Source organism: Callospermophilus lateralis, chromosome 3 (assembly GCF_048772815.1).
Source record: "Callospermophilus lateralis isolate mCalLat2 chromosome 3, mCalLat2.hap1, whole genome shotgun sequence".
Lineage (NCBI taxonomy): Eukaryota > Metazoa > Chordata > Mammalia > Rodentia > Sciuridae > Callospermophilus > Callospermophilus lateralis.
Genome location: NC_135307.1, coordinates 84,061,355 through 84,088,854, shown reverse-complemented (window position 1 = coordinate 84,088,854; position 27,500 = coordinate 84,061,355). Strand labels below are relative to the sequence as shown.

Genomic DNA, 27,500 nt, shown 5'->3' with positions numbered 1-27,500 from the left:
TTGTTCCTTTGAAAATGATGCTCCTTTCCCATTTTTGAGTAATTGAAGAGGATAGAAAGGTTTTCTCATTGCTTATGTTTCATTGAATTCTCTGCAGCCCCTTTTTCCCACAGATGTTTCAGCCAAACCTGTGCAGAGGGAGGTTACACGGCATGGCTTGCTATTTAAAATGACTGTTTTGTGCTTCCCTTTTGAGTGTGTCAAGGTGAACAAAAGCAGTGCTGCTAGCATTTCAGAGGGGAGTTTGGGGTAGGAGTTTTCCTATGCTGGGAGAAATTGACAGGACTCAGTGGAGAAAGACTTTGACTCCACTTTTTGTTTGTGTTTTCTTCTCTTTCTTTCCAGGGCACATGATGCACATCAACATGATTCTAGGTCATACTAAAGAATCTCATCTAGTTGTGATCTACCAGTTTCTAGGAGGACCATTACTGTCTTCCTGCATTTTAAGAGTTGTAATTCAGTTCAGAGTTGATACCTCAACTCTGAGCTTGGCTGATGATGGGTAGGGACACCTTGACTTTTCCTAAGGGATACATTGCTGGTTGGTTGGAAACCTGTATTCCATAGGAATCAAATCCACATATTGATTAAATAATCTTTTCCTAGCAAAATGAAACATATGTGGTGAACAAAATATTAAAACAGGATGATATCATCAGGAAGAATAAGGGAAAGTGCGCCAGAATCTGAAAACATTAGGCTTGTTGGCACACTACTCCACCTTTATTGTTTCATACTGGATTATTGTACGACATCTATAAATCAGGTGCTGTTACGTGTACCTTTTGTGCTCTCCGGTAGGTCAGTGCATTTTCTGTTGTGTGGGCATCATATTTTCCTTCTGTTGCCACAGATAGCATCATGATATAGTATTGCTAAGGATATTTACAGTGCATAAGAATAAGTATTGTTCTGGGGTAAGATTTTCTGTTCATTTCTAAAGGAATTTCCTAATTTCAGATTATATTAAGGACTTGTGGATTCCATCTCTTGGGTCCCCTTCTTCCTCCAGGAGAAGTCTTTTCTGCTGTCCTTTAATAAACTTCTAATTTTTCACTCTGAAAAAAAAAAGGACTTGTATTTCAGAAGAATTTCTTCTAAATATTTTTGGGTGGGACACAGAAGATTGAACCCAGGAGCATGCTATCACTGAGCTATATTCCCATCTCTTTTTATTTATGTTTTTATTTTGACAGGGTCTTGTTAAGTTTCCCAGGCCGGCCTCAAACTTGAGATCGTTCTGCCTCAGCCTCCCAAGTAGCTGGGATTATAGGTGTGCCCCACCACAGTCAGCTCTTCTAAATAATTTTAAGCACTGCATAGAAAGGTGCATCGTGTCAAATACAAAGATGAGAAGAATTGAGGTTTCCAAATGACTTAGACAATTTCATACAGAATATTAATGAGAGGAGGAAAACAAAATTTGACTATACTCCTCAAGGATTTCTGTTTGTTTGTTTCTGCTCTTTTAAATGAAATCCCATAAAAACTTAACATTCAAAAAATAGTAGATCTCAGGAGTTAATATGTAGAATGAAGTGAAAAAGCCTTCTGATTCCTTAATGAAATATCTCTTTACCATGCCCTCTTATACTTTTGCCCTTACAGTTGTCAGGGCACTTTGATACATGTTGTCTCGTAGCCCTGTGAAGTAGAGAAGGCTTAAGTTATCATTTCCTTTTTACGTATGGAGACATGCAGGCTTCTCCAGGTGTGGTGGCTTGTTTACTGTGGCAAAGCTCCTCAGGTCCAAGCAGGGCTAACCCTTTGGGGCTGACTGTAAACCAAAGCTCTCCCTTCTACTGCTCCAGGTTCTTTCCCATGCACTCCATTATCTTATGGAAAGAGCTCAGTTTAATTTAATAAGATAGCAGAGGCAGAGTTCCCAAATGAAAATGTTATTCCTCAATGACAGTGTCATTTTTGCCCATGTATTTCCATATCAGTCCACATCAGTGGCCTTGGAACTGTCGTGATATCCTGGGAATCTCTCTCCATATCTGACCTTTGAACAAGGAATTTCCCACAAATAAGTCTTCACTAATAAAGAAAGCTAAATCAGTTTTTAAATTCTCATTTTATTTTCTTTGGTTCCTCTATAGCAGCTCTTCCTCCTGCTTTCCAACCAGCTCTTGAGTCTTTGTTTCTTATTGTTCTAGTGCCAACTATCTAAATGTACTCTGCTTGGCAGGACCACTCAAATTTCATTTTTTTCAACAATGCTGAGAGGTCTCCACAATGCATAGCAGCCTCCACACTGTGTTTTAAGTAGGGAGTTATTGCTAAGTGGTGCTGAAACATGAGCTGTGGGAACAGCCCAAAAGGTGGGGGCCTACTTTGAGTGAACCAAATTCTTTCCTACTTTGGGTCCAAGTAGAGAATGACAGACAGGAGGCGGGGGGAGGTAGTATAGAATGCAAACTTCCACTCCATAGGTTAACAAGCAAGAGACTAAGAGCCTACTTGCTGTTTTTTCTCTGAAAATGAAAAGAAGCTCAATTTCTTGATATTACTTCAATCCACATAAAACAGCGTAGAGTATTAGGGAAACTGAGTCTGGGAGTAGTTATTGACTTCTAAATCAAGCTGAGTGATGTTTCTTGAATGAAACACAGGTTTGTACTTCACGTTCTATTGGAACTGAACATTTCTCATTTTGTTTTCCACACTGCTTCTTTTGGTCCTGTGATTGATTGATAGAACCCACAGGGCTACATAGACTTCCTCTGGTCAACCTGATGTATTTCATAGGTATCACAGGACACATTTACTTGTTGACACCTATCACTGAGGTGAACATCTCTTTAAAAATTTATCCAAGGTGGTTTGGCAGATGTATTCTATAGGGGCTGCATCTTAGCTTTACATAGTATCTTTGATTAACAAATAGAGAATTTACTAGATTTATTTAACTCTTCAGAGTTGCAAGTAAACAACAGACATTTTGCTGACCCTTCTGAATCCTTTTATTATAAGAAAGCAAGATTTTTTGTTGCTTTACAGACTTTGGTTAATTCTGAATTTCCACCTTGTATGTGAGATGGTCATTCCATTCTAGGTAAAGGATATAGAAGAACATACTCCATGTGATTTCTATAGGAGATGACCTTTTTTTAAAAAATTAAGGGCCTCAGTAACAAGCAATTTTAAAATTATTTCACTTCTAAATACAGGTGCTTTAGAGAGTATACTAATATACTACATCAAGATTGTATTTCTACTTTCTTTATTTGGTAAAAATGAGGAATGAGTGTTAGAGTAGGCACAAAGGTGGATGAGGTGGCACACAACTGTAATTCCAGCTATTCAGTAGTCTAAAGCAAGAAGATCACAAGTTCAAGACCAGCCTTGGCAACATAGAGAAATCTTGTCCCAAAATAATATTACAAAGAAGGATGGCTTTATTTTCCCACATCTGTGGACCCCCCAGGTGCTCAAATTAAAGACATTTAGCAGCCCTGTTTTTATTACTCGGCAAAATAAATTTAGCATTATTCTGTGGCTTGCCCATCTAAGATTTCTGAGATTAAAAAATAATAGGGGATTACTGTAGAGAGGTATAGGTTGCTGTGAGTTTCTGTGATTTAATCTCCAGCCTCATTTTCCCTTTCGTTTTCTTATTGCATCATCAATACCCATGTTCCCCACCTCTAAATATATAAGCTTCCTTTGTCCTTGACTTCAAGGAACAATGAGTAGAATAGATAGGTTATTTTCATATGCCTAAATAAATAATTTGTGAGTTCTGAATAAAGGTCCACACATTATATTTATGCTCATCCATGCCTGTTATGGAAAAGCCGCAGCCCTGGAAGATAAAACTAACAAAACAACTTAAAATTCAAGTTGTTCCACTTATTACTTTGTTCCATTGATTTTCCAATGGTGGGTCATTGTAGATAAAATACTAAGTTCAAGTTAAGAACATGAAAGCACTCTGAAGCTTATTCTCCAATGTTTAAGTGATAGTAGAAATGAGGGCCACTGTACATACACATAACCTGGCCACTACTCAGATTTTTTTTTTTGGCCACATTAGGAATTTTTCTACTCACCCTTTCCAAGATTTAAAAAAATAGAAAGTTACTAAAACCATATAATTTTTCAAAGATACCAGCTACTTGGCTCAATATTGAATCTTTACAATGAATGTATGAGGTGGGTATATTGTCTCTAATCTACAGGTGAGTAATGGTGAATCAGAGCAATCACGTAGCTGAGAAATTGTACGACCAGGAGTCAGACTTCTCTCCTAACTTCAAGCCAATATCTATGCTGATAAATGTATAAAGCAGGAGTTCTTGTTCTAACTGTGCATCTGTTTTAAGTAGTTTCCTGTATCTGGTAGGTTCTCCCTCCTTTAGTCACCCCATTGCCATCTGATAGTATTCTTCAAGGAGGAGCCAAATTCTCCTCACCTCTTCCCCCCTCACCCATGTTATCTCCATCTTTCCTGCATACTGTGGCCACTCTTGTGGTATTGACACTTGTCATCTTGTAGATTGACCATTTCTTCGCTGCTAAACTCCAAACTCTCTCACGGCAAAACTGAATCATCTTCATCTGTGTGTGCTTTGTAGTACCTAGAGGATTGAAAGCATTGGAAATTCATTTTTCAGAATGAGTTAAATGTTTCCTTGTCTTTCTCAACTGATATTCTGATGCATTTTCAATACAAATTGGCCTTCACATTCCATCTTCAGGTCAACCCTTTGAAGTAAATCATGTAATTTATTTCCACTTTAAGTTGAATAGAAAGGTTAAAGAACTTGTTCAAAACTATCCAATAAGTGGCATAGCCAGAGCTTAAACACAATACTCCAAAACCTATGGTCTGTCCCTTAAACTGTGCTACCTCAATGGCATACAACACACTATGTCGATGGATGGATGTTTGTCTTGTTTCTCCAACTGAATTTGGAGATCCTTGAGATGTGAAATTAATCCCAAACTTAGTGATTTTTTATTATTTTACTCTGCAAAAGTGGCCTCATATTACAGTGTTTTGCCAAATAGGCAACAGACACTGAATGCGTGTTTGTTCAAAGGGATCAAGTACTGAGCCTTCTAGAATTTCCACAAGCAAACCAAGACTATTGATAAAAGAGAGGAAATGAACCAGCAAAATCAGGAAATTGTACCCTATACATAGTGGCCGTGGAACTCATTTTAAGTGGTGTGGTGCTGAGACAGGCAAGGAAAGGCTTCTGTTCTGAAATTCTTCCTTGATGTAAAAAATGCCCATCATGTCCATGGCATGGACTTCTCACCATTGTGCTAACCTGTTCAAGTGTTCCCTGCTTCCTTCTCTCATGTGTCTGAAACTACTTTGGTTATATGGTGATGGGTAGTGCCTAAGGCAACATTTTATCCCAGTGTTTCTCTAGAGCGTGATTGGAGATAAGCATCTGTTGAGGATTTCCTCTGTGTGGAAATTCAAGAAGCCTGAACTTTTAGAGAAGACCCTGAATCTGAGTGTCCTGATGGACAGGCTAGAAACAAAAGAGATAATTCAAATTTCAAAAGTACAATTTTCATATAATCCTGCAGGACAGATGAATGAGAAAATTTGCTTGGGCGTGTTGCATCAAGTTCAGAGGGAAGGCTTATTTTACATTCTTTTTTTCCCCTCCATCATCAGAATCATATTTTCATGTTCATTTTTCTTAATTTTAAAGATTCTGAAAATACTAACCACTTAGAATTATAGGCACTTTCTATGTTTTTCCAATATTCTTCCTTAAGACCTATTGACTTATGAATCTAGATAAGTTAAAAGTTCTGGTCTACAACTTTTCTTGAAATGAATTACCAATAATCCACTTTATGTCTTTCGTCTAATACACGACTCCATTTTCCTGCCTGGCTGGAAATAATATCAGGTAAAGAAACTAAGCTAGAACTAAGCTAGTTTGTGTATACATTGCTGCTTGGTTTCCAAAAGCGTTTTTCAGCTGCAAACCTCTCCTGAGAAGAAGGCAGGAAGAGCCACCCTAGGAATATTTCCTAGCCCTAAATTGTGTGTGTGTGTGTGTGTGTGTGTGTGTGTGTGTGAGAGAGAGAGAGAGAGAGAGAGAGAGAGAGAGAGAGAAAGATAGAGCCATGATTGCCACTCATGACTATGGGAATTTAAGTATATTATTGTATTTTGCTATATCTCAGTTTCCCCAACCAGAAAATAGGAATACTAATGTTACCTACCTTGTAGAGTTTTTGTGACACTTCAATAAGAAGATATATGTATACCCTCAGTTAAATACCTAGCTCAGTAAAATTCAGTGACATAATATGAATGAATTTAAATTGATGAATACAGAGCCCTCTTAGAAAAGGAGATTTTGATTATAGTCAAATTGTATGGGCATTAATTGACACCTGAAATTTTTCACCTAAAATATAAACAAAAAGTCTCCCTAAGTTTTTGCTGAATGTTTTACTTTTTCCCCCAAGTCAAGGGTTTGACTTGGGGAAAGGTAATCCAACACAATGAGGACCATCCATGCCAGATTTTCTATCTTACTAACTCGAAATGTTTTCTTTTACTGCCTTCATCAGCACAGTCATATTTAGAAAATTTGCCATGATTTCTGGTTCAGTCATGGTCATCATTATAAGCACACACTTTCTAACACTTAATTCAATGAGCTCCATTTAGTCAAGAGATTAAATCCGGTTCAAAGATTCATGAACTGTTTGCTGCTGATTCACAGTTACTGATCAACCTCCTAATACCACCATTCATAAACAGGAATGGGCCAACCCCTGCTGGCATGATGATCAGCAGGAGGAGGAGTGGGTTGGGCCCTGAAGAGCTGACAGTTCTCGATTCCTGAGGGGAGCCTTGAGATGACAGCATATAGGTGAGCAGGGCAAGGCAACTGTGACATCTCCCTGGGGTCCCTTTGGTGCCAGGGATTTACAGAGCCTCAGCTGTCAAAGAACAATAAATTTTCCTCCAAAATATAAAACATAAATCAGTGTTTCCCAAACACTGAAAGGCAAGAAGAAACTTAATCCCCATAATAATGAAAAGAATCCTGTTAATTAAATCAGCAAGGTAGAGAGCTTCCCTCCAAGCACACGGCCCAGCTGAACAGTAGAATACCTTGGAGACTAAAGCTGAAATCCAAGCTTTTTCTAGGTTGCAAGCCAGCATCCTGAGGGAACATTTAGAAGGAAAAAAAAAAAAAAAAAAAAAAATCTTAGAAACAGGACAAGTAAACACAACTTTTTTTTTTTTTCTTTTGGAAGTTGTACTTGGACTATGTTTATCTGGGCAGGGAAGTTGCAAAACAAATTATAAACCAGCCTTGGCATATTTGTGCCAATCCCTTATCAGATTTGCACGACATGGGTAAACTGAAGCCTGAAGCACTGTGAACTGAAACACAAGTGCAAATCCCGGGGATGCTTAGAGAAGGAAGAAAAAGATATATGTCATTTCTTCTGATTATTTGTTTATAGTGTGTTTGTTTCAACCTTACCCTGTTTCAATTTATTTGCCTCCTAAACATCCTGGCTCACTTTCTAACAATAATTGTTTACTTCACACATCTTTCTTTTTGTCCTGCAAAGCCATTGGTATAGATTTGTGGGTTTTAAAAAAAAAATGCTTGGTTAATTGGCTGGCCTACTAAGAGACAGTGTGTTGCTGTGGTTGAGGAGAGCTGGAAAAATAGAGGTTAAGTTTCTTTACGAACCTGTCACATTTGGGAATTGAGGGCCATATAATATTACTACCCTCAAGCCACGGACAGCAACTTCTATTCCTATCAGGAGGAGCCCTCACAGGAAGGAAAGTCATCCTCTCTCAGCTCCACTTCAGTTTCTGGTTTTATTCTCCAAGCTTCTCAGAACCAAGTCTCTTCAACTTATAATCTACTAACCTTTAGATGGGTTTTTACTGCCAGAGGGAAAGCTCTTCGAATGGACTGGAGTATATTCACCTCCCTCCTGAACGCATCCATAAGTGAAAAGACAAAAACTACCCAACAGTCTACTAGACCTCAACGTTTATCTAATCATTCACATAGTGATTCAAGGCATACTAGTTATTTCACGAGCATCTTTTTTAAAATGTTATTCACGTCACAGGACACATTTGCAGTATGTCAAAGTTCATTCAGATTTACATGTACCTGTAGCCAAACATGTTTTGAACACTTCTGGCAGGAGGATTTTCTTGCCATCATCTGTATTCACCACCTTCCTTTGTCCAGTTCACAACCACAGGTGCACACACTTGAAAGAACATATTCAGTACTGAAAGTGGGCAGTGCTGCTGAGAGGCCAATAGTAGATGTAACTTTATATTAATAACTAGAATTGGTCTACAACTCCAAGCCTGCCACCCCTCAGATCCCATCGTGCCACCAATCACTTCAGCAGGAAGAAAGGAAGTAGCCAACAGAATATGGCTAATGCATGGTTCTTTGTGGCTAAGAACAGATTTAAGTGGCAGCAAGTGGCCATGCTATCATGTCTGGTTCATTTGATTCTTGGGTCAGAGCATAACAAGATAGTTGATCCCAACTCAGTCCCATTGCTTCTCTGATAACTTCAGCAGGGTTATGGATCAGAGTCCGGTGACCCTTCCTGTGTGATTTAAAAAAAAAAAATTCTTAAGTTTCCCTGTTTTTTTTTTTTAATGCTGAGCTGAGTGTCAAGAGAGATTTGAAGTTAGTTATGAGATACACTTATGATGAGTTTGTGCAAAAATTCAAATAAGAAACAAATTCTGTTTTAAAATGTTTTTCTGTCTTTTACAATTTTGTAGGAAAGTTACTTAAGTAAATAATTATTTTAACTTTCCATTATTTTGAAATGGCTAGTAGGTGAATGTAAAAGCTGTGTTTTACTAATGAATATCTTTAGTCTCAAATATTTTAGTGTCTATTAATTGATGGAATAACTGCTCAAGTAGTTGATGTTCATTATTTCCTAAAGTCTGGAACCTATTCTTATTTAACTCAGAATGTTAGAGTAGGTATTGAGTTTATCCAAGTTCCAATATGTACCTGGTCAAATTTTTACTTTTTTTTAAATAAAGTATTTTTTAAAAATATTTATTTATTTATTTTAGTTGTAGTTGGGCACAATACCTTTATTTCACTTATTTATTTTATGTGGTGCTGAGGATTGAACCCAGGGTCTCACACGTTCAAGGCGAGTGCTCTAGCGCTGAACCACAACCCCAGCCCAAATTTTTACTTTTAGCTTTTGGTAATATAAGAACCTCGGCCACATCTGGGGATTGACTTGGGGAAAAAAAAATCATCTAGCTACCTTTTATTGAGTATCTACTCTAAATAGGTTACCGGGCCAAGTGCTAGGAACCAAGTAAGTCAGAGCATCTTGGTAGCAATAAGCAGTTTGTTTCAGATAAATGCCAAACTTAAATATTGGAAATGACATTATAATTTCTGCCTTAGTGTTTAAGTATGCACTTTATGTTATTTTGCGTATCCATATATGGTGGAACCACCATGTAGCTTTTCATTCTCAGAGTGATTAGCCAAAGGCAGGTGTGGACAATGGAAACAGCCACCATAACAAACTGGGCAAGCCCCTCCACAGCCTGAGGGAGGACTGTCACACACACCGCCCTTTTCTGTTTACATTGACATCATTTTGACAGTTTAGCACCTTTTTTCTTCAGGAGTTGGGGGTAGGAAGCAACTCTTCTGATTAGAAATTTTCAAAGACAAACTTGCAAAAGGAAGAAACAAAGTTTGCATTCCTTTATATATTTAGATATGACAGATTAAAAACAAAGCAGGTATGTGAGTTTGTTTAATCCCTCACCAAGGTGGCAATCTCCAGATGCTTTGATGTCATCCAGTTGCAAGGCCCCTGAGACTTCTCCAGGAGCCAAATTCAGTTGACTTTATGTGGCTTGCCCATCCCTTCTGGTGTTCAAAAAAAGAAAGGAAAAGGTCCCTGCTCCTTCTTGTCTCCTTCCTTTATTGTACGGTTTGCTTTGTTTGTTTGATTTTAAAACTGCCATTATGTGAAAGTGTTGCAAGTATAAATAATTGAGAAGATAACTCTGTAGGGAAACCACTTTTGCTGCCTTTGTGCAGAGGCAGCTCATTACGGCTCTGAGCTGCAGCATTCCATAAGAGCAATTATGCAACATCAGTATGTCATGGATATTAACCAAGGGGAGTAGATAAGAGACGGGAAAATAATTTTGTAACTTATTTAATTAAATTTATTTGGTTTTTCAAATACTTCCTCTTGCGTAACATTTAACCAAACCCCTCCACGGTTGAGGTGGTCTTTGAAGGACTGTTTTTCGGCATTTGTTTTTTGGCATTCCTCCTCAATTTTGTATGGACCTAAAATGTATTTATATTGGGGTTTAATTTCCACCCAAGGAGAGGTTACCCATGAAAATGGAACCATAATTTGATCATGAGGTTTTTATCCCCCCTAGGGCTTATATAGCCAGTTAATATGTTAATACAGCAAAGTGAATAAAAGGTTAAATAAGTGGGTCAGGCTCAGAACGAGTCCTGTACTGCTTACTTCTGCTTAAACGGAAGGAAAAGCCCATAATGGCGCTTGCCTGACTTTCACCCCCATCATTTTAAGAATTGCTTTGCCAATCCTTCACAGCAAATAGTAATTTTAAGTGGACCAAAACAGAGCTCAGGGTGTTTGCACTCCATGGTAATGATAGAGTAGTCGAGCTCCCTGGAGTCAATAAGCCCAACAATTGAGTCATTTTTGCCTCCTGTGAGTGAATCACTGCTGTTAGCCTGAATGACAGGATTGCTTATAGAACCAGAGCCCTCACCGGGCTGACCTCATCCCGGGACATGGAGGTTCAGAGGGCAGGCAGGTGGTGTTTAACACAGTTATAAGTAAAAGCTGATTTTGTACTTGTAGGCTCTGTAAACAAGAAAGTCGAATTGATTGGAGGGTGGAGGGCTGAGGAGCATTTGTTGTACATCAGTGTACATTATCCAAAGCAGGGCTTCCTCATTTCCTGTTTCCTTCACCTTCTCATTTCTACTTCCCCTTGACATCCCTCCACTTCACTCCCTACCTCTTCCCACCCTGCACAGAGTCTCCAACACATGTAATAGATGTGTCAGCCACAGCCAAGCATGAATATGATTAATGAAAGGTGTGGATGGTGTTGAAATACGCACACACACACACAAAAGAAAAAAAAACCCACATATCCTACATGTATTTTAAGATTATTCTGTAGCTTCTAACAGTTATTGTGAAGCAAAATTTTAGGCATGACCACAAAACACCTGATTATAGTTTAAAAAAGAAACACTTCAATGAGTAGGAAACTGTAAGAAAAGTAAGAAAAGGAAAAGGGTAAAGAAAACATTCTAGCCCTAAATCATCCCTAATGATCAAAATACCTTTGAAATAGAAAAGTTCTAAAGAACATTTTCAACCAGCATGTTTGGAGAGTCAAGGATCTATGGCGTAGTCTCGTTTTACAAGAATCTTGAGAGGTGGAATTGTGAACAGGTTAGATATAAAACAAGAGCCCTGCAAGTGGTGCTGTTTATCTGAGTTTGACCTAAGTAATAGGAAGATAGAAATCCTATTTTCAAGTTGATAAATAGCTTTTAAAATACAATTTCTGTTAATAATTAGAATGCTACCTCATTTTTTCGAATCTGTGTAACCATAGCACCCCTCAAAAATCTGCCTTGTGTGTGTGTGTGTGTGTGTGTGTGTGTGTTGTGTGTGTGTGTACACCAGGGACTGAACTCAGGGGTACTCAGTCACTGAGTCACATCCCCAGCCCTTTTTTTTTTTTTTCTTTTTTTGAAAGAGAGACAAGATCTTGCTAAGTTGCTGAGGCTAGCTTTGAACTTGCAGTCCTCCTGTTTCAGCCTCCTGAGCTGCTGGGATTACAGACATGCACCACTGCACCCAGAACCACTCAAAATCTTTTTTTTTTTTAAATCTCTTTTTAGTTGTAGATGGATACAATACCTATATTTTTATTTATTTACTTTTATGTGGTGCTGAGGATCGAACCCAGTGCCTCACACATGCTAGGCAAATAAATGCTCTACCACTGAGCCCCAGCCCCAGCCCTCAAAATCTTAATAGCAAGTTAAGAATTGCCTTATACCATCCCCTCTTACAGATTCATAATATTTATCAGCATGCTAAAGGTTATAACATAATTTACAAGGAAAGAAGTGACCTACCATCCCTATTTGACAAACACTTATTGACACTAGTATCCCTTATAGCACATTTTGGGGGGAAAATCCTTAGAAAGGTATAATGAGAAAAAAAATATTTAAGAAAGTTTCCTAGTCTCCTTTCCTCTTTCCATCTCTCAAATCTTTCTTCTTCACTTGGTGTTCTCTAACTCTATTCCCCAACACACATACATACCAGCACTCCCCTAATGGCTCATTGAACTCAGTTCCCATTACTCTCAGACCATCCTCTCCATTTGCTTCAGTCTAATTCCATCTCATGCTGTGCCTGTTGCCCCCAGCCTAGAAAAGCCAGAGACCCAGTTTCTGCCAGGTCAAGTCTGTCGTCTTCTTCACATCTATCTACACCCAACATTTGCCTAGGTCTTACTGATGCCCAGATGGATTCAGACCTTTAACTATGCCTCTCATAATCACTTGTTATGGAGGGCCAAGAGCTAGCGCAGATCCAAGAAATGAGAGTAATTTCCCATCTTAGCTCTACCCAGCTCTGGGACAAACCATTTTATCAGAGACTCACTAACGGCTGTTCTATTTTTGATTCTAAATTATTTCCAAGATCAAGGAACTCTATTTTTATTCACTCATTCAGCTATTCATTCACCAGACATTTTGAGGATGTTCTATATGTTTGATGGTGTCAATAAGGATGAATAAAAATGTGTTCTCTAAAATTAGTGAGAAAGTCAGAGAAGTAAATTGGCATCGTGATATCGAATAAATGCTGGGATAGGTATATTAGCTGGGTGCTACTGACTGAGAAAATGCTTCTTAATCAGAGAATAGAGCAGAGAAGTTACCTCAAAGAGATGTTCTCTGATAAGGATTTTGAAGGGTGTGTTGACCAGATGGTGGTGGGAGAAAGGCCATTCCAGGCAAAAGGAGTAGTGTGGTTCTAGTTAGCATATTAACTTTAAACTTCTTAATTGCTTTGGGGCTTATTTGTGCATTACCTGACTTCAAAAACAAATGAACAAACAAACAAACCATGGCACTTAAACCAATTAGAGCACTAAACTAAGTTGTGTTTTGGTAGATGATGATGTTACTTATCTATAAAAATAGAGATAATTCATATGCCATCATTTCTGTTTCTAAAAGTTAATTTAAACCATTTTAGGAAATTCTGATAGAAATGAAATCTGAATATTCTTTTTAAAATTCTTTCAAATTGAGCACAATGTAGTTTGCATCTCTATGTGTTGGAGATTACAGCTTTGTACAGAATGTCAGAATCAAAAGTTGATGTCTTTATTTCTCTGCAAATTGTGGGGGGATCCACTAACTAACCCTCTAAAGCTGAAATATTTAAGGACTAAAGCAGATGTAGCATAACTTCTGGTTTGCTACGTCTCTTGTGGTTTATAAAGATATATTTTATGTCTTTTATGATTACAGTATGATGTTAAAATTTTTGTGGGTAATAATACAGTCACATTGGAAAGACTGCACGTGACATCATTGGAGAAGATACAGAGTGCTACCTGGTTGTCAAATTCAAGTGAAAAATGTTAAATTTGTTATTAAGAAAAGACGGTCAGGAAATTCCTTTTGAATTCAGTCTTCAATGGTTGAACATCATAAATGAGGAAATTAAGCCAGATGTTTATAAATATAATTTTTTGATTTCTGGTATATAGAATGCTTTATAATAATTTTAAAAGATTATTGTTGGATGTTAAAACTATGGTTTATTTAAGGAGACTGAAAATTTTTTAGATCTTTGATTCCCCCCCCCCACCCCCCGCCGCCATTAGCACCTTTACTAGATGCCAGTATAAACTGGTTAAATATCATTTGGTTTAAATAGAAAGATTGTAACATATATGCATATTTATGATATTTTATTTGTTGGATCTTTTTCTTAATATTACTTGACTCTGTGTTTTAATCTCATTTTTTTTTTTTTTTTGGGTTGAAGCCACTCTAAAGCTTAACACCTAGGAGATTTCTCACTTATGGTTCCCTTTAAAAGTGCTAAAATCTCAGCCTCTCAACAACAGACCAAGCTACAATTTAAAGTAAGCAGTGGTATTGATAAAGGGCCCTGAGAATGTTGCCACCTTCTGATGTGTCCTCTGTAATATCCTTTCTTTTAAACCAGCAGGAGAAAGGAAAGAAGGATAAGCGCTTGGCCCATCCAAATACTTCTGGCATGCCAATCTGGTCTTCTGAAGCATTCCCTGCTGCTTTGGAAAAAGGAGCCCCAAGGACAAATGAAAGGGCCATGGGGACATTCACATGCATAGCACCCTCCCTTCAAGTGGCTTTAGATTACTGGTCCTGGGGTGGTTTGGCCCAAGTGAAAGAATAGAGACTTGTGAACCATTTGTTTCCACACCATTTTGGGTGAAGTGCTATATTTTTCACCTTAAAAAAACCATTTAAGAAGAAAAATATGGTTTGAAAGGAGGACACAATTTGGAAGCCATCACCTTAATGGAGTCCCTTTTAAATGTAACACTTTATCTTATCATTCTCTTCTCAATTAGTTGTTACTGCCTTGAAAAAAAAAAAACTCTCCCTTGATTGCCTTATGCTATTGCTTAAAGACACACACTCTCTGAGATACATATATGTGTGTGTATGTATGTATATATATACATATATATGTTTGAGATATATAGACACATGTATGTGCGTGTATATATATTTACATATATATTATATCTTCGCAACATATAGATATCTATAGATACAGATTTAGCTATATAGATATATATCCCATTTTAAAAACACTCTGATAAATGCCACTACTAAAATCTAAAATCACTGTTGTTAAGTGTGCAGTAGAACCCACGTGGTGTCACAACACACAGTGTGTATTATGTAATTACTATTAGCTTCCTAATCTAGTCACACAAATTACCTCAAAATTAAAAGAAGGAGCAAACCCGAAAGACTAGAAATAAAGCTATTGCCAGAGGTTTCCACTGTCCATTGACTCTGTCAGCCATGATTAGATGAAGTTTTTGGTAAAAATCCCGGGGAGGTATGAGGAGGAAGTCATTTCTTGGAGTCAGCCAAGCAGTTTCTAATACTTGATGTTATAGCTCTGGACTATTCATATAGTTTTAGAAATATAAGGAGATCTGAGGTTTTGAAATAAAACCACTTCTTTCTAGGCTTTCACTCTTCTTTTGTGCTTTGTCTTGAGTGATCTCAGCCCAGAAATTCCACTGCTAATGCAGAGAGGTAACATTTGGAAAACTGAGTTGGCCTCACCCCACCAGAACTACGCATCATAACCCACCAAACATGGATTCTCCGGTTTATCATCTAATATCTTTTATATTTGTATCTCTCCCTCATCTCCAAAGCATGATTCAAAAGGAGTTTTCCAAACCGCTCATTCCTACACCTTCACTGGAGCTAACTTTATTTGCCCCTTTTGCCTGAAGTAGACAAGAGATTTCTACCTTCTTAGCTTCTAGATTCTCATCCATTCAGTTCACCCTATACATGGCTCTTGGAAAGGATTCCTTCACTGTGCAAGGATTTTAGGGATTCAGTGTGTCACTCAAGAACCTCCACCACGGGGCTGGGGATGTGGCTCAAGGGGTAGCGCGCTCGCCTGGCATGTGTGCGGCCCAGGTTGGATCCTCAGCACCACAAAGATGTTGTGTCCACCGAAAACTAAAAAACGATAAATATTAAAAAATTCTCTCTCTCCCTCTCTCAAAAAAAAAAAAAAAAAAAAAAAAAAAAAAAAAAAAAAAACCTCCACCAGCGTTCCTGTTAACTGTTACTAGGTTTTTCAGAACAAAACTGAGAACCCATCTGAATTCAGTCCCTTTGCCCTCCCTTTGCACAGAATCAGCTCTGTTCTGAATTGGTGCCTAAAAGCATGTTATTTCCTTATTTCTTCCCTGATAATTTTCTACATTCTTTCAATCTGGTTCAACTTTTTCCTACCCAAAAATTTGGTGATTAATCTTTTCAGATTTTTTTTAATCGACCCCCTCACACTAATTTAGTGAGTGTAGCCTATGTTGGTTTGTAGTTATTAATGTGTTCTCAAATTGTGATCATTCAGTTTGTTTCTGTGAATGGGAAGGGTAAAAATCTCTAAAGACATGACCTCAATTTTCCAGTATTTAAATATTTAACTCTTCTTAGAGTCCATATAATTATGTGTAATTTCAAATTATGTATGACTTTGTTTTATATTCTGCTATTAAATTTGTTTTCTGTTAAGTATACAGTATGGAAGGCATCAACTATGACATACATACAGATTGTTGTGAATCTTAAAAATTATTCATTCTTGGGCTGGGCTGTGGCTCAGTGGCAGAGCACTTGCCTAGAATGTATGAGGCATTAATTTCAATCCTTAGCACTATAAAGGTGCATTGATAACTTAAAAAAATTTTTAAATTATTCATTCTATTTTTAAGGTATAAAATTAGGCCTTATGTTATACTTGCTCCTCTATACCTTGCTTTCCTTTCCTATCCCCTAGCCCCACCCCAAACTCAGTCTCTCATAGGGAAGACCCTAAGAGGAAGCATGATCTGAATATTCAGATCAGTGTATTATTATTATTATTATTATTTATTTTTTATTTTTTTGGTCCTGGGGATTGAACCCAGAGGCACTTTACCACTGAGTCACATCTGCAGCCCTTTTTATTTTTTATGTTGGGAAAGGATCTCACTAAGTTGCTTAGGGCCTCACTGAGTTGCTTAGGCTGGTCTCAAACTTTGGATCCTCCTGCCTCAACCTCCTGATTTTACAGGTGTGCACCACCACACCTGGCAGTGTTTAATTTTTGACTCCTTTTAGGACAGGAGGACAGTGTAGGCTAAAGCAAGAAATGAGGCTGAGGCAAATGTATGTTCCCTCCTTCAAGAAAGGAGGGAAATAGAGCAAATAGTGGAGCATGGCATGACTGAATAGAAGCAAGAATTTTCAGAACTCCTTCTTTTTCCTTTCATTTCTAGCATTTCCACCCCCAGAAAATTCCTGTCCTTTACCTATGCAATAATATATATAAATGTCATAGAGTTGAGAGTAGGACAAGTCTCTCTCTCTCTCTCTCTCTCTCTCTCTCTCTCTCTCTCTCTCTCTCTCTCTCTCTCTCTCCCCCCCCCCCGCCCCCAGACATACACACATACACAAACATATACATATTTTTTCCCTTATCACTCCTCCTCCAGGGGCAACACTGAAAATCTACTAGGTGTTAATGAATTCATCGCTGGCAAAGTTTATTGCCTGATATGCGCTTGTTCTCTCTCTCTCTCTCTCTCTCTCTCTCTCTCTCTCTCTCTCTCTCTCACACACACACACACACACACACACACACACACACACACACAGTGAGGACTTCTTATAGTCGAATGACTGATGAAATTATAATGACTGCTCAAGGCTGCATCGTTTCCTGTCCCACTTGGCTGCTAGGCACCTCTGACCTGACAGGCTTACTCACTGAGAACAGTATCACACATTTGAAACCAGTTTGCTATCTTAGCAAGACATTGCGAATAGCTTATGTAGATTTTGTTGCTGATATTTTTTCTCCTTATAGGCTATTCAAGGAAGCTCATGTCAGTATGAATCAGTAGAAATGCAATCAACATTATGGCATCTTTGATATTGCATTTGCTAAAGTCTTTCTGGATGTTTAACTCAGCTTTCAATGATTGATATTTTAGACAGTGGATAAACATTTTTGATGGATCTGTTTGCTCTCAGATTTAAAAAAAAAAAGCGCTAATCCTTTTTTCTCTTTGATTGAAAAAGTGTAGTGCCATTGGAAAGGAAACAGTTCAAATGTGGTCATCATAGGTTGGTGGCACCAAAAATAGAAACTCACTTATGGTAAAATTTGCTGTCAGAAAAAATGGAGCTTCTTTCTGAACTCAGGAGCGTGAGGTTCATGCGAGCTTGCTTGTAGATGGTTGCTACAATAAGGCTTCTTTCATACAGGTGTGTTTATGCCCCAGGCTTGCTGGCCACAGTCCATTCCATTTACAGAAGCTGAATTAAACAATAACTACCGCATTGCAAAAAATGGACGGGTTGGGGGAAGGGGAGGGGGGAAAGGTGAGCGTCAAAGGAGACGCCTGAGAGCTTTGTTAGGGCCAAGAAAAACCCTGTTGCAGTTGTCAGAGCTTGTTGATGTTGCTGGGAACGGCACTTTTTTTTTTCTCCTGGATTTTGTGGTTCTGCCTTAGGAAAGAAAGTAAAATAGAACGGAAGAACAAAGTCCTACTCTATAAATCAGCAGCTGCTCCTTGCCAGATCAAAGGAGTGACATTTTTGCTCCTGGACTACTTGTCCACTTGAGGGCTTGACAGGCAGCTAACAGCTGGCCTGCTAGACTGTATGGGAGAATCAGCCTACATCTTCTTCCGAGCAGATGACAAGCTAATCAGAGACATATCCATAACACAGGGCATGTGAGTGCACCTTGATCTCTTCAAACATATCTAATACATAATTGCTAAACAGCTGGGTGCATTTTTGGCAAGTTAATGCTTAGGTGGCTTCCATTGAGAAGTAGGATAGAGAATTAATACTCCTATCAAAGGTGATGGTGAAAGCTGAAAAGATACTAGATTTGTGGGGATCTTCTCTTCTTAGAGTGAATTAGTAAATGACTAGGAACACTGAGGGAATCTGCTATAAATTTATATGACTGATCAAGTAACTGCTCGATTTATAAAAGTCCAGTCAGGCTACACTCAGATAAATGAACAGGTAACTGGAAATGGGTAATTTTGAAAATGATTACTCCTGTTTTTATGCTGATAGAGTTGTGTAAAGTTGTAGATCCATCTTCCATGTCGGCAAAAAGTTGTTTTCAAAAGCACTGTATGGTTTGTAGGTACCCAGATCTGGAATTTTAATGTTGGTAGTAAAACTTTCAAAGTAATTCAGTTTCTACTTGATTTTCATCTGCAATAAATCACATACAGGATGAAGGAAAATACTACAACTTATGTCTATTGACTTAGTATTTTATCTTTAAGAGGATAGATCCTAGATACAAATAGCTAAGGAATTGTGTTTTCTACTCTCTTGCTTCCAAGTAGCTTTGAAAGATCACTTTTATCATAGATGATAAATAGCACATATAAATAATCTGATAACATTCTGTAAGCGTAACAGCACTTCACAATCATAACCTGCTGGGATGTTTTGTTACACGCCACCAGGTGTGATTATACTCATGGGATAGTGTTTGTTGTTGCTCAGTATTATAAAGGAAATAAAAAATAATTCCCTATCTGAGGGGCCATTTCTCAAATGCTTTTTTGTTGCATTGTGTTTGGTTTGGGTTTTTTGTTTGTTTGTTTGTTTGTTTTTGTGGTGTTGGAGATCAAACCCAGGGCCTCATGCATGTTCGGAAGCACTTTATCCCTACTTCCCTCAAATACTTTTATTTAAAAAACAAAACAAAAACCATTTACAATTGGCTATATAAACCTCAGTCAAATAAAATGCCAAATTTTCTTAGTCACCTTTAAATATTCTTTTAATTATAAGAGTAATCATGCTTATTATTAAAAATTCAAACGATACAGAATTATATGGAAAAGAAGAGGAAAATCTACCATCTCCCTCCTGTCCATTTTTGAAAGATAGCCACTGCTAACAATTTCCACAAAAACATTTTATTGGTCCAACTTTTCCTTTAGGAGGCACAGATGGAGTCAAATAAATTAAATTATTATAAATTGTTTATTACCCAAGGCAAGTGATTAAAAGACTGGTTAGATCTGAGATACCTAAAGAGAATAGGGTGTGTATTTTTTGCAACTAGGATTCACTATTAAAATTTGATTTTTGCAAGTTTCTATTCTTAGGCATAGCACTAAAATGTGGTTTATGATCTAGAATAAGGCTTCCCAAACAAATGTGCAAAGATCACCTGGAGATCTTTCAAAATGCGGATTTGGATTCAGTGATGCAAGAGTGGGGACTACTCTATTTCTGCATCTCTAACAAGTTTAAAGTGATGTTGAGGCTGATGGTCCACGGAACACACTTAGAATAGCAAGGATCTGGAGAACAATGTACAGTGTGTGATTCCCAAAGAGCTCAGTTCGATACCCAACCCACCCTCAGCAGATGCTGGCACCATCATCTAAAATCCCTACCATACTATCATATGCTTGGAGTAAGCTGCGATTTCAGGAAGACCTCACCATATGGACACATGCTGATTCTGGGAACATAACACATTGTTACCTTGTTATCAACCCAGCATGGATATGCTAAATAGTCACCCACCTATTCTTAATTATTACCTATAAGAGAACAGATCTTTAAGAGTATTAGATAGGTGCATTTTGACTGTAAGCTAATATATAATGAGCCCTTACTATGTGCCAGGCAGGCATGGTGCCAAGAATCTTACCTATAGTATCTCCCTTATTCCTCAGAACAATCCAGGCCTGGTTCATTTCCCCAGTTTATAGATAGCAAACAAACTGAAACTTGGGAAGGTTAAGTAGACTTGCCCCAAGTCACACTGTAAGTAAAGGGCAGAGAACATGAAACCTTGCTCTTCATTATGTTGCTCTCTCTGCAAGTTAAACTATGGAACAATAATTAAGGAGGGCATGTTCAAAGTAGGGCAAGTTCTTGTAACTTTAGGGAAGAGTTAGATAAAAGGAAGAGTATTGAAAGAACACAGTAGAAGGCCATCAAAGATAAGCATCAGCTACTTCATAATCCTGCCCAGGGTCTTTGATGTCAGCATGAACACTCCACTATTCAAGGGATATTCGAAAAGCTACAAACTGTTTGTGGCTCCAGATTAGCATCATGTTCTCATATTGTAAACTTGTTATTATTTACTTGATGTGTTTTTTAGAGGTATAGGCAAATCTAATATTCTATCAAGTTATAAATTAAGCCAGGGCTCAGGGAAATTAATTATGATCTGTGAATGTTTCCCTAAGTAGCATATGAATTTCATTCATTTACTTTACTTTTCTCACACTTGTCTATGAGAAAAGACCCATTGTCTGGCCACCAGTGAGCAGCTTATGTTTGCTATGTGACTCAATCATTCATGTGCCCAAGTACATGTCCAATGGTGTTAAACCTGCCTGATTCACTGATTCAACATTTCACTATATCTTACTGAGAAAACCCTACTCTTAACCATAATCACATACAGAAAAAGGCTTGCATTTTAACGGGGGTGGGGGGGTGTACTTTTAGAAAAAATAGAAACTTTATAACTGATTTGCCAGTGTTGCAAGCTTCACTGTTTGAAGCACCAACCAGGAGCAAGCTTTGTGAATAAGTAGTCTGGCTGAAGTAGAGAAGCAGAGCTTTTTCCTTTTTGGACAGGTGGCCCATCACTGAGCTACCTACAACACATTTTCCAAATTGATCTGATCCCTCTTCAACAGTTCAGCCTTCTCCTTGACCAAACCAATCCATGCAAAACTTCAATTCTAGGATTCTTAATTCCTCTTCCGCGTGTTCAGGGCTGGCTGCTGTCCAGGTGACTCCACAGAGGCCTGCACTTTCTAACAAAAGGAATGCTGCAGAAAGGAGTTAGTTACCAGGTGTGGTGTGCAACTAGTGAACCAGAAAGAAGAGATTTATCAGCCATTTAAAAGGGGCGGGGAGAGGAGGGAAAGAAACCAACCAACAATCAGGAAATGACACCTAAGTCTGCTTCTGTCAGTCTAAACTGTGCTGTGGAGTAAAAAGTCTTAAAAGAAAACTCATGATGGTCAGATTTTAGTTGCAGAAAAGTATGCAAAACTGAAAAGTTTGAATTTCTTGGGGGTAGTGGCAGGAAGGGCAGCAGGAAAAATCTCTCCAGCATGATAATATAAGGTGAAATTTTTAGTATTTACTCTGCAGTTTATTCTCTTAATGCTTTTTTTACAAATCATCTCTGAATTAACTTGGAAAGGCCTGGCAATTCTTGAAAAATATTGAATTTATTTCTATAATTTTTTTTGCAGTGTTGGGGGTTGAACCCAGGCCCTTGCATATTCTAGGCAAGTGCTCTACCACTGAGCTACATCCCCAACCCTATAATTAAGTTATTTTTAAGCTAACAGTCTTGGTGTATAATTTTTAAGGATCACACATACTAATGCATTTTCTATTTGCATAAAATTTACAGAGAAATAGATGGTCTTAGTAGACACTCTACAGAGTATGTATGTGAGCTGGGTACTAACTCTGTGTTCAATACAAATCAATGGAATGAGTGCACTTTAGGGTACTCATTCCCTAAGGAGTCACTAACAGAATTATCTGTAGCCCTTAAAAAAAAATTCACAGTAAGGCTATTGAAATATTTTTTTCTAAGTGAAATCTGGATAAGGCTCTAGGCTTATTAGCACATTTCCCATATGAGTTGTACAAAACTCAGAGTATCTTAAAGAACTATTTAATATCCAAGAAAACTTTATAACTTAGGTTTTAAATTGTTTATACCAATAGAGAAGTATATTATATGGCTGCAACTTCAAAATCATTCTGGGATGACATTAAAACTTAGAGAATTTTTTAATATCAGATACAGATGAAAAACCTAACAGTCTTTGGATTGGAAATAACTTGTGGGGGTTTTCATTAAAGTTGGGTGCAGCTTGCTGCATTTTGGTTAGTTGGATGTCTTCAGCAATTTTTCAAATGTTTTGGGTTTGGCAAAGTCCAAAATGTTTTTTGCCAAGACCCTCTTTTCCCCTTATTTTTTAAGCCCGTGTGAAATTCAAGGATAACTTAATCCATATGTGTCTGATTCATTTACACTTAACTCATCAAAATGTTATTTTGTGAGACCCATTTAATATCCAAGAAAACTTTTGAGCCTTTTTAAGACAAGTCTTTTGTCTTTGAACCAGCAAGTTGCATTTTTCCATATGAATGGAGTTTGAACCTTGATAGACTGAAGATGAGTTGATTTTTCTGCTTAGAGTCTTCACATTTTAAGTAGAATCAAAACTTGACATTCTATTTACTCCTTGAATATTGAAAAAGTCATTTTAAAATTATAAATTAGAGGAAATGGAAAAAAAACATCATGTCAAATAATTCTAGGGAAAGATTATATGTGGAAAATTTATCTTAGGAATATTAAATAAATAAAAGTTACTTCTAGCTTGACTTATTTGAATCTATAATTTAAATGCCTCCATTGAATGTACATGGTGTGTATTCTGAGTGGCCTGGAGGTCATCAGTACTGGCGGAGGAAGCAGAGTTGTAACTTCATTTTTTAACATCCAAGTTTTCTTATAGTCAACTCATTATTAATTTTAATAATAACACCTATAGTGTTAGCAAAATATACCAAAATCAGGGGAGTTGACAATTGGCAGGAATTGTATGTTGAGAGATTTCTGAAAAATTGGGGCCCATATGTTTTTGAAAGTTCTGATTTGGAAGAATGTGGTAAAATTATGAATCTGGCAAGAAATAGTCCTATGGATCAAAAACATTGTTTGAGAACAAAAAATGCAGAAAGGCTCAATGGAGCCCATGTGAAAAAAGCAAAATCTCTATGACCCTTTGTAAAAGGATCTAGTGAAAACCTTCAGAGGCTCCTATTCATACTTGTTTAGGAGGAGTGGGCAAAGAAAGGCCATTGCCATAACTGCTAGTGAACATCCAGTCTATGCCATGGTAACTAGTGGAAAATGTAATACTGGAGTGGCATTTCCAAGTTCAGTGCTTCTTTAAAGACCTGCTAGCACGCGGAATGCTTTTTTAATGTTCTGCATTGTTGTGGAGCCCCCATTGAACAACCTTTTGAGCGGACCCCGTTTTTACTAATGTAAACATTCTGAGGAGTATCCAAAGAAATGACCTTTGAGTGAACCTCTAACCTTCCCCGTAATTATTTGTTTGAAGACAGTGTGGAGTTCTCCTGCTGAGAACTAAGAACCATGATGCCTTGCAGCTCTGTGAGTGAGGGAGTGTTTGGGGGAACTGGAGAGAAAGACATAAATAAGGGAACAACCTCCAGATGTAAATAATAAAAGAGTAAAAGAGTGAAATTAAAAAGGGAAAAAATAGCAATTGGTTTTACCTAAAGAGTTGGCCTATAGGGAAAAAAAAAAAAAAAAAAAAGCCCCACACAACAGGATTAGTAGCACATAAAAAGAAGTCCGGCCCCTTCCATGTGTGTCCTCCACCAGCAACTTCAAGACAGGAGAACAGGCTGTCCTGAGCATCTCTGTTGCTCTTAACCTGAGCCCACAAAAAGCATTCCTGGGGGTAGACATATTAGGTTGGTCCTCCTCCTCGCTCACAGTCAAAGCAGTGGGGAAAGTGTAGACAATGAAGTTCTTTTTTTCTTATTTGAGAGCTGCTTCTAGAAGTGTCTGTGATCTGGTCAGAGATTCCTCAGCAACACTTCAGGTGACAGGTGGGAATAAATATGCAGTTCCAACTCTCCTTTTGTTTTCACCTCCACTTACAGTAGCCTGTCACTTTCTTCCCCAAAGCCAAGGGGGTGTAACATTTTTGACAACTGAGCCATCCTTTCTTAAGTAATAAAGAAGTTCATTGTTTTGCAAACAAACACCATATGCAAAAGACTCCTTTGGTTTTCTTGCGGCTATTATTCCTCAGCTTAGTTGTATTCCCACCAGAATGCTCACAGGAGGCTTGTGTGGGCTGACTGTCCTCCTCCAAGGGACTTCAACTTCATAGGAAGGCAGTGCTGCCAACACACACTAGAATTCTTCTGGCTAATTTCAGAGAATGAGTTTTCAGTTTCTGCCTGTCGCCCCATGTGGACTCATTAATCATTAAGTCCCTCTGTGCTTAAGATTTGAAACAAGAAATATTGAAAAATGTTATCAATACATATATTTTTAAGGAACAGCCAGCTGTATGCTCCCTGCCACTGCCCCCCCCCACAGCCAAATGCAAGGCCAATGAATCCTGTGCATAAGTTCAAATGTGTGGGGAATACACATCATTAAGAGCACAGGGACAAGGGTAACTCGCAAATGGTAGAAAATTGTTTTGTTTTTATTAAATTTGGAGAAATAAAGGGGATTTCTTATCATCTTACTCTGTTTGTACATGAATATTTGATGGGCATTATTAAACATTAAAGTAACATGAAGTAGGCACTTATTTTTGGATTTTCCACAAAATTAGATCCAGGCTTCTTAGACAAAATAACTGCTTCTCCTTTACATTCCTGTGATTCAGCCACCACCTGATTTGAAAACGTCTCTCGAGCTCTAATATCAACCATGTGTACCTGAGGCTCTGTCTTTCTAGTGGGTTGAAAGGTGGCTGGGTTTATGGTTGGCAGTTACCTTATCCGCTGCCCTGGGTGTCCCAGCTTAGGCTGGAAAGGCTGCCCCCAGCTGGCACTGACCTCTGAATGACCCCTAACTTTACAGGCTTAAGCTGCAGGAGTCACCGAAGAGCAGAAGTCTTTCTGGCCAGCACTTATTACTGCTGTGTTGGTGATAAAACTTCAGACAGCCTAATTGATGGCTTTGCTGACCTAACAATACCTTGTGAAAGCGGAGTGCCAGAGCCTGGTCTCCATTTATAACCAGCTGCAAGGGGAAGCTGCATCTCCCTATGATGGGGAGTGTAGAGAAAGGGGGGAAATCTTGCAGCCTGTGAACTTTAACCAGATTTCTACTTGTTCCAGAAGCAGAAGCACAATCACAGATTAGTAGAAGTTTTCTCAGGGAGAACTTTTGTCCCTCCCTGAGCTCTGTTTGAGCAAGTCGACTTGGAGTTGGTCGCTCAGTGACAATGCAGGCGATCGGTCAACTCTCTTTGAACACTGAAAGGAAGAATTGCTTTTAAAATAAAATAGATATCTCTGTCTAGTAGATATCTGACTGCATGGTATTCCCAGCAGCATTCATTCAAAGCTGTTCGGAGCACAGAGACCGAAGTTGGTGACTGGATTCTCTGTTCTGTTTCAGGTTTATTAATGCCAGAAGGAGAATAGTACAGCCAATGATCGACCAGTCAAACCGAGCAGGCAAGTTCTAACTAGTATCTGCATCCATCCCTCAGGCCCCAGTCCTCCTCAAGTTGTACTTCAGGAGCCTCCTCACCTGGCAAATAAATGCTTCCACCAGGCATTCTGGGAGAAATATTCTTTTTAATGTCCCCAGAATTCCATTCTAGGAAGCAACACCACTAATCGGTGCTAATTGGAGATTTCCCACCCTGACTCGACTGAAACTGCTTTTTATTTTCTTTCTGAATTGGTAATTGGGCACAAGTATTAGTGCCACAAGCAGTTTGTTTGACTGTGAGCTCTGGAATTACTCCTTGCTTGTCCGCATCCCATCATTAGCACACCCTCATTTTCTTGTTCTCCACAACTCCTTGGTGTATGCTTCGCTTTCACTCCCGGAGCATCCATGGTTAAACTTATTGTATCCATTCATTTGCTCTGACTATTCATAATATTCTACTAAAGCCTGACGTGCTGCACTGCCAGCATTATTTTTTATTAAGAGATTTTTTTTTAACCTTTGTTTAAAATGCATCACATCCATCCCACCAAAATCGTGGGTTTTTCTCACGCTCTCAGTTTTTCCAAAACAGTTATTGTACAGCACTGTCAGAACCATCCCCAGTGTACTCCTAATCGTTTTACTTGGAAATAGGCCTTTCCTCAGTTTGCTGGGGAGTGTGGCCTCTGTAATGAGGGTTATAGGAAAAGAGTGTTCCTTGTGGTGATGACTGTCACTCACACGGGTGTTAAACTTTGAATGAGATGCTAACTGTGGCCTCCACTTAAAGAATTTATGAAAATTAGTCATACTTCAGCAAAATTTCCCCAGTGACACTGACATATCGTTCTATTACGGGAGGCCAGGGGGCCTGTTGGAGAAGAATATAAAACAATCAAAATATTACATGTCCCATGTTTGCATTTTCTTGGATTAAAAAGACAAAAATTCCATTGAGTCTGCTTTAATCTTACAAAATCGCACTCAACTTTTAAATGCTTGTGTACAATGTGAAAAAAAAATTTCATTAAGCCCCCAGAGATGGCAGGATCATAAAAACTCCAACCAAATGGCTCCTTGCAATATTTAGGTATTGGCTGCCCCTAACTTCCCAGCCTTCTCCACAAATCGAGAGAGAAGTAAAAAAACCAAGGCTGCAGAGGGCGACCCCACTGCTAAACTGGCTAAAGTCATTCCCCTGAAACATTTTTTTAAAGCTCCTCTGCCACCTTAACTCAGTCATAAGAACACACACAAACCACACCCCCATCTTTAAAGCGCCAACCACATTGTTGCTATAACGTTTCAGTGCTGCAGCGGGAACAATTGCTGATTGTTTGGTATAT

General features: G+C 38.3%; 1 protein-coding gene across 8 annotated transcripts in view; it reads left to right on the top strand.

Annotated features, from left to right (window-relative positions):
- The window catches only part of Meis2 (Meis homeobox 2), a 203,822-nt gene that overhangs the window by 172,061 nt on the left and 4,261 nt on the right, over positions 1 to 27,500 (top strand). For all 8 annotated transcript variants that reach the window (XM_076850530.1, XM_076850528.1, XM_076850531.1 and 5 more), the window contains exon 10: positions 26,113 to 26,171. In XM_076850530.1, the coding sequence (XP_076706645.1) occupies positions 26,113 to 26,171 (59 nt within the window). The remainder of the gene's footprint in view (positions 1 to 26,112; positions 26,172 to 27,500) is intronic.